The sequence below is a fragment of the Sinocyclocheilus anshuiensis genome, unplaced genomic scaffold, assembly GCF_001515605.1.
Source record: "Sinocyclocheilus anshuiensis isolate Anshui unplaced genomic scaffold, SAMN03320099.WGS_v1.1 scaffold166, whole genome shotgun sequence".
Lineage (NCBI taxonomy): Eukaryota > Metazoa > Chordata > Actinopteri > Cypriniformes > Cyprinidae > Sinocyclocheilus > Sinocyclocheilus anshuiensis.
Window position 1 is genome coordinate 1,452,026 of NW_015546050.1, and position 8,515 is coordinate 1,460,540.

Here is an 8,515-nt window from a genome sequence, read left to right on the forward strand (position 1 = left end):
CTTGCGCTTATCCGGATTGTTCAAACCGACTTAAAACTAAAAGATTACGTTCTCTCGCGCGAACTCATTCGGGAGTGGTGACTTTCCACGTATTTCCAACTTCTGAGCCTGCTCGCCTGAAGTTATGGTTGATTGCTCTTCGGCTGGATATCAACACACCAATTAACGTAAACTACGCCAGAGCACGTACACACCTCACGCACCGGATGCCGGGCGCGCGCTCAAAGCAGTTGGACATAGTGGTGTATTAGAGGTCAAATATTACATAAAAACAGTTCGGTTTCTGGCACAAACCGATCGTTTCGTGTCTTAGGACATCAATGTGTCGTCACGAGCCGCAGGGTTTAATTTGGATTTGTCTGTGCATGTTTTTTTTACTCTCATAGATTTTGTTACCATTGCCATGCATTATAAGACTGACAGACTGCAACGGCTGGAGTTAAAAATCTCCGTTTGTGTTCTACTGAAGAAACAAAGTCACCTACATCTTGGATGCCCTGGGGGTAAGCAGATAAACATCACATTTTAATTTTTGGGTGAACTATCCCTTTAAACAGGCAGATGGGGTTCTTTCGTACATTTGTATTTAGGGATGTGTGTGTTTTGACTGTGCTCTGTATATCACACAGACTTCCTTGGTTACGTGGATCTCAGTGCCATGGCAGTAACGCAGTGGGCCCTTCAGACAGCCAGACCTCATAAACACCTGTCAAGAACGAACGCTGGGATCCGGCTTTTGTTCTAAAAGCTGAATCAAACGGAAGCAAGGAAATCCAGTCTTGTCAGTGAAATGCTTTCTTAATGTATTTTAAAATAAATGTTTGGTTTAGGCTACATTGATCTATAAATGTAGAAGTCAAGTTAAATAAATAAATAAAAAAACATTTAAAAAAAACATTGTATTGATGCATTAAAACATTCATACAGTTGAAGGAATGAAATACAATTAGGAACATTGGCCAATATTTGGAAGGATCTGATATGGGTTTGAATCTAATGAGGGCATCATTTTGCAAGTTTATTTGATGAAGGCTGATCCTGTGGAGATTCTGCCGTGAAGGGCTCATGCATGTTATTGTTGTCTCAGGTTGGCTGCTGTATTTAGTTACCCAACAGAAACGCGGGAGGCCTCGGGAACGTAACCTAATATGTAAGCGCTGCTATCTATCCAGCATTCTTGGATTGCATTTTTGCGTTCAAGTTCAAGACTCCTGCTGCAGACAAAACTATTGTCTTCTGTAGAGCTGCTTGGATCTGAAATGAACTTGTTTCAGAATTGATGAACCGTACAGTTATTGAACTGAACTGAATCAAACACTGAACTGACTGGAGCTCAATAATGACACCGTCCTTGCTGTAGAGCTGCTTTAGAGTTGAGCTGAGTTCACTTCGTAACTAATGAGGTTTGCAACATTCGCTCTGTTATCGAACTGAATTGAGCTGCATAATGGCACCATTATCTTCTGTAGAGCTGCTTTACAGCTAAAAGTGAATTTGTTTCATAAGGGAATTTGGCCAGATTAGCACTGTTATTTTCCTGTTTATTACTGAGACTGTTAACAGCAGTTGTTCTAGCAAATTTAACCAGTTTTCATTGTTATAATTGTTGAATGCATTGTTGATTTGCAACCAGGTTATTTTGAGGGTAAAAGCTGGGCCTTTATGGGTGAACCTCATGAGACCTGTCAAAAACATGTCTGCTTGGGTTTCTCCCCAAACCCAAAAGAAAGAGAGAACTTCCACTTTGCTTATAGAAAGGAATCTTTTTTTAGTTTCCTTGTGAATTTATTTTTCATGACAATTAAGCACATGTACACCCAAATTCTCATTACTGTAAAAAAAAAAACAACATTTTAATATATAATTAAAATCTAGTATCATTATGGTAGTACTTGTTGCAACTAATGCTGATTTCAATGATGCATCTTTGCATTGTATTACTCATGGTCACCATTGAGAATAATAGGAATTCAAATAAATTCAAAATTAAAAGTCCAGATGCATTACAGTAAACAGAATTTGGGGACAAATGGGCTTATTTGTTACGAAAATAAAGTTGCAGTGCAAAAAATCTTCAAAATAAATAAATTGACCATGCAAAATGCATCATGAAATGGTAAGCACAGCCCAGACCCATATAGCAGGCTCTTACTCAATGCAAACTGACCCAAACCACTCAGGGACTAATAGATCACGTCTCTAGATCATGATGCAGGAAACGACAATGATGCCGTTTTTTTGCATCCTGTCAGCAAAGGTGGTGAAAATGTGCATTGAAGTAACACCTGATGTGTCATAATGTGTGGGATTATGACTGATCTGTCAACTGCTTTCCTAAAACAGGCTAGAGTTGAGAAGATCCTACAGCAGCAGTGAGCCGGGCCGGAGTGAGGTGAAAGCACAGGCACATCGCAGCCATGCTGGAGGAGGACATGGAAGTGGCCATCAAGGTGGTGGTGGTGGGGAACGGAGCAGTCGGGAAGTCCAGTATGATCCAGCGATACTGCAAGGGCATCTTCACGAAGGACTACAAAAAGACCATCGGGGTTGACTTTCTGGAAAGACAGATCATGTAAGCATGCTTTTACGCTTCAGTCGGGTCGCTTTGAAATGCTTTTATAGGTTTCCTGTTGTCTGCGCTCTTTGGTTTCTATGTTTGAACCTTATTGCTCAGCAGGTGGACCGCATTAAGGCTGGCTTCATGTCTTTGCTGCTCAGTTTCTTAAAATACAATTTTTTACCTCTTTTACCTGGAAGAAGAAAACCATTTCTTTAGAAACTGAGTAATCTAAGAAGTTGTTTTGGATAGCATGCTGACATTACTAATGCAAAGTATTTTTGCACACTTTCTGTGTGAATGATCTGCTTCATTTGTCAGAATGCGTAGTATCGACAGACACAAGAGTATATTACATGGAATATGTATTCGAGATGCATTCACCTTGACCTTCATCGTACAAATGAACCAGAAGCGATATCAAACGTGAGTTTTAAAATCTATAACCATGTCTTGAATATTGTGGGGAACCAAAGCACATTTTTGGCGTGTTAATAGTGGTTTAAAGGAATTAACGGATTTAAAGGGAGCTACAGGAATAAAGAAGAACGGTAGAAAATAACTTTATTATGAAGTAATTCATTCAACTATTTGCAAATAAACCTTTTTTTTTTTTTTTTTTAAATATGCACAAATTCGGAAATGAACCAGAAGCGATATCAAACGTGAGTTTTAAAATCTATAACCATGTCTTGAATATTGTGGGGAACCAAAGCACATTTTTGGCGTGTTAATAGTGGTTTAAAGGAATTAACGGATTTAAAGGGAGCTACAGGAATAAAGAAGAACGGTAGAAAATAACTTTATTATGAAGTAATTCATTCAACTATTTGCAAATAAACCTTTTTTTTTTTTTTTTTTAAATATGCACAAATTCGGTGCTTACCTTAGCTGCGTAATATGCCAAATCAGCTCCATTAATGTTTTTTGTCACGTCACATTCAGTTATGAACTAAATAATGTCAGTCGTTTAAAATCGTTAAACAGTAATCAAATATTACATGTTTAGCTACATTACATATTACCTTGCACTCTTTCACTGTTAAAACTGAGGTGGCATGTTGGAATTCATATTCGGTCTCCGTTAACAGTAAACCCCGCCTTCTTTGATTTGATTGGCCATCTGAATCATTCTGACATTTTGAGTGCTGTTTAGTTATTAGTGGTTTGTCACAACATCAGTACAGAAATCGAGTGAGATGTGGTCACAGGTGTGTGTATATCTGCTGTTTTACAACAGCTTCGTATACGGCCCATCCAATCAGAATTTACAGGCTGAGCTATTCTTTTCATTGGGTTATTTTGACAGGTTTTTTTTTTCAACCCAAGATAAGACTCATTATTCCTTTGTCATGAATAATCTGATCTGTTGGTTTGTGTCCTAAATAAAGTTCTAAATAATGTAAGTATGTTATTTGTATTTAATTCACTAGATTATCCATAAATAGGCTTTATCATAAGTTATGTAGTATACAAACCAGTTTGGGTTAATCCATCTCAGGAGGACCATTGGATCTTGCTTGAACATTATAAGCACACGAATAAAGACGTTTTTTACCTCAGATTTCTACTAGTCGTAACCAGTGGAATCTGAAAGTCATACGTTTACGGCTGCCATAGATTTTCACAAAATCAGACCATCCTGAGCTGAGATATTGTTTCCGTAAACATTCATGTAACCAAAATTTGTTGTTGCCAAAATGGTCTTTGTTGCATGACACAAAAATGTTGTTAAACCAGTATAATAAAAATGTTTAAAACTGGTGGTTTTGCAAAACCAGTACATTAGAGGGAGTCACTAAACTAAAATAATATAAAATAAAATGTTTAAAAAAAAAAGGTCAAGCAACCAACTTGACATTTTTTGAGCCAATTGAAATGGACTGACCCATTTGACACACACTGTTACTGTGATTAGTTCTCATAGGAAGATTTTGGCAGTACCGCCCAACTCTATTTCATATACTGCTTTTTAGAAATGAGTAGGAGTATGTAGTATGTACTACACACAGTAGATTACTTACCATTTGTAGTCTGTTACTGATTACAGATTGCATGATGAAAACCATAGTTAGTAACGTAATCTAGGTTACTCGTTTTAGGTCATGTATTCTGAATACTTTTTAGATGACTTTTCTTAATCTAACTTGTTTTAAACTTACCATTAAATGTACCATATTGATATCATAAAACAAAGCAAAGAGAAAGAAAGAAAATTAGTGCCGTTTCGATTAATCCCACCTAACATTTTTTCAAATATACAGTTTTTAAATATACATTTATATTGCAATAATTTCACATTCAATCTTCAAATTAATGTAGAATCAACATACATTATATTTTTAATATTTGTTTTATGACTGAAGGAGAGTATCACTGATACCAGTACTACTGATGTCTCTAGGAAATTTTCTTTTTTCTAATATTTAACCATTAACTATAGCCATTCAGCATTACAGTATAATTGAGAGCTATCAATCTGAACATTTATTAGACTACTTAAAATATCTTCTAATTTATGTGAACTTAAAACAATCTTCACATAAACCCATTATAATGGATGTCATATTTAGTTACCTGTGTCCTTCAGCAAGTAGGAAATATACAGAAATTGAATAAAGTTATCAAACACTAAATTCTAATTTAAATCTAAATTTGAATCCTTAAAGCTACAAAGGTTATTGATTTCCTCTTTTTTTCTTTAGTTCTTTGATGAAAAGACATCACAGCAGCTGGTTATTAGGTTATTTTGGCTGCTATTACTTTAAGAGCTGCCGCTGCTGAACATCACGCGGATCTGACACGCATCCTATTTTCTCAAAACTCTTTACCTTTTCTAACATGCTTCAGGTCTTAAAGTCTCTACTAAGTAACTTCATGACTTAACTGATATTGCATGCTCGTAGTTTCTTTTGCGCTTTAATATGAAATTATAAACAGTGTGCGCCACTGCATTTGTGCGTGCAATTGAAGAGCATGTGCTACAGTTGTGTGTGGGGTGGCCAACACTAGCTCCGCCCTTGCGTTAATTGCGTTAAATATTTTTAACGTGTTAAACTGAAAAATGAATCGCCTGCGTTAACGCTAATTTTTACAGCACTAAAGAAAATATATTCCATTTTTTTATATCAACATCAAAAAATGCATTAAAAATTACATTACACCAGGGTTTCCCAAACTGGGTTTAATGTAAGAACTGCAGTGGGTTGGTAAAAATCGAAATGATTAAAATATTAACTAGGAACTATTTTTTTTGAAGGAGTTTGGCGCACAAAAACATGGGAATGTTCATTACAGGAACAAACATTAATAAACATGGAAACAGCAATGACACACACAAAGTCTTCCAGGTTTGAAATGTTTTTTGTCCAGAACGATATGTAATCCATAAAAAAGTAACTGAAATCTGATTATGGGCATTTTAAAATGTAATATACTCTACTTACAAGTACTTAATTTTTGTAATCTGATTACATAATCCAGATTACATGTAATCAGTTACTACCCAGCACTGACTGCACAGTAGGTACAGTAATCAACTCATACATACAAACAAAGCCTGAATCATTCACAACTTTAAACAGAAATAAATGCCAGTAAATCTGGCTCACATTTGTCATGGCAGACAACAAAACACTTCCGAACGAGCAAACGTCCTGTTTGCATTTAAATATGGTTTATGACAAATAACACGTGGTGACGCTCAGGCAACCCCTTGGGAAAAGAACATCCTCTTGCTTTTTTAGCAGTAGTTCCTGGATATCAGTCTCTTTCCAATATAACATGAGACGTGTCATCGGCAGTAAATGCCAGAGAAAATCTCTGCGGTTTACTGTTTGTACACATAAAACGAAACGAGGAACAAATGAGCTGGCAGTGGCTTCATCTGTTGCAATGCTTAGTCAAACTGAGAATGAAAGCAGATGTGAATTGCAGCTGTAAGCCTGCTTGACCTGACATGCGGCCCCAACAGATTTTGGGAAATGATTTTACCATTTTTATTTGTTTTTCACCTAATTATTTGATGCATTTCAGCAGACTTTTAGATATTGGCCCAATGCATATATCAGGTTTACATTACATGCGTTTCAGAGTTAACGGTGAGGACGTCAGGCTGATGTTGTGGGACACAGCAGGACAGGAGGAGTTTGATGCCATCACCAAGGCCTATTATAGAGGTGAGACCGTTTAGCTGTGAGGTTCGAGGCCTTGAGCGGGTTTGTGACGTGTGTTTGCTCCTTTAGGAGCTCAGGCCTGTGTGCTGGTCTTCTCCACCACCGACAGAGAATCCTTTGAGGCCATCAGCAGCTGGAGGGAGAAAGTGGAGATGGAGGTCGGGGACATTCCCACCGTCCTGGTGCAGAACAAAATCGATTTGCTGGACGACACGGTTATCAAAAAGTAAGACAAAAAGAATCAGGGTTCAGTTGTTTAATGCACAGTATCAGCGACGGTAGAGATTGATGTGGCCAATGGCAAACCTTCTGTGTTGCTTCAGTGAGGAGGCTGAAGGTCTCGCTAAGAGGCTGAAGTTGAGATTCTATCGGACATCAGTAAAAGAAGATCTGAACGTCAATGAGGGTGAGCGATAAAGCATTTCAGTTCACAAAACTGATTTATGCTCAACTGTAAAATAACAAATTTTTAGTGCTGTCGAAAGATTAATCGCGATTAATCGCATCCAAAATAAAAGTCTTTGTTTACATAATATATGTGTGTGTACTGTGTATATTTATTATGTATATATAAATACACACACATGCGTGTATATATTTAAGAAAAATAAGTTGTTTATATTTTAAATATATTTATATATAATATAAATTATATGACTATAAATAAATACATGTCTTTTATTTTGGATGCGTTTAATCGTTTGACAGCACTACTCATTTTATATATTTTTGATGTTGTAGTTTTTAAGTATCTAGCTGACAAATATCTGCAACGACTCAAGCTACAGTCAGCAGAGGAGACCGAGGTTGTTCACATGTCCAGCAATAAAATAGGTAAGATTTTTTTTTTTAAGAAATTAATACTTTTATTTAGGGATGGGAATTTTTAGACATTGCATGATCCGATCTGATTTCCATTCTTGGTATCACGATTCCAAAGCGATTCTTGATCTACTTTTTAAATCTACTTTTTTTTTTAATTATTATTATTATTATCATTAATTATTATTAGTTTATTTGTTTTACCCACGTTACCAAATTTATTTGTTCATTTTTATTAAATTACCATAAGTGGGATACTTTTTAAAATCATTACAGTCATTACAAAATCATTACAAATAATAAATAAATCAAAACAATTGTATGTTAAGAATTATAACCAACTAAATGTAGCTTCAAAACGTACAAGCAGATATAAAGAAATAAAGGGGAACAAAGAAACACATTACAAGCAATAAACAAAAAGTGCTTTCTGTATCTGAGCATGCTTTAAGTATCTGAAAGTTTCCAGACAGGCGCTCTTATGGATTTTTCTCCTTTTCTCAGAAATTGTTGCTATTTGATTATTACTGATGACCTCACAGACACATCTTATATTTATATATTTCATTTTATTACAACTCTGCTAGTGTTTATTTAAATGTAGCTTTAGCATGACTGTTTGAAATTCTCATGACACGTTTTGAAATGGTCTCTTACTGTTTTCAGGCGTTTTCAACACTACAGCCCACCAGACCGCCGGCGATCTGAACGGCCGTGAGATCATAAACCTGCGCCCAAACAAGCAGAGGACCAAGAAAACAAAAAACCCCTTCGGTAGCTGCAGACTGCTGTAGAATGGCTTTGATTCACTGCATGCCTTGCTGGGAATTGATGAGCTTCATTAGCACTAATTAGAGTTCAAGGAAGGTCCCGCGTCCACTCTGAACGCGTGTAATCCAGAGCAGATCCGTCATAATGTGTGTGTGTGTGTGTGTGTGTGTCTGTGTGTGTGTCTGTGTGT

The 8,515-nt window shown here is 36.4% G+C and overlaps 1 protein-coding gene across 3 annotated transcripts in view; it reads left to right on the forward strand.

Annotated features, from left to right (window-relative positions):
* LOC107699166 (ras-related protein Rab-23-like) overlaps positions 1-8,515 on the forward strand; it is a 10,157-nt gene that overhangs the window by 1,321 nt on the left and 321 nt on the right. Inside the window, exons 2-8 of one of the 3 annotated variants that reach the window (XM_016500361.1) lie at positions 630-781; positions 2,344-2,572; positions 6,650-6,735; positions 6,802-6,958; positions 7,056-7,138; positions 7,474-7,566; positions 8,221-8,509. In XM_016500361.1, coding sequence (XP_016355847.1) covers positions 2,418-2,572; positions 6,650-6,735; positions 6,802-6,958; positions 7,056-7,138; positions 7,474-7,566; positions 8,221-8,348 — 702 coding nt within the window. In that variant the 5' untranslated portion in view covers positions 630-781; positions 2,344-2,417 and the 3' untranslated portion in view covers positions 8,349-8,509. Of the gene's footprint in view, positions 1-629; positions 782-2,343; positions 2,573-6,649; positions 6,736-6,801; positions 6,959-7,055; positions 7,139-7,473; positions 7,567-8,220; positions 8,510-8,515 lie in introns of those variants that run through there. The other 2 variants (XR_001635425.1, XM_016500359.1) reach the window with 2 other exon arrangements.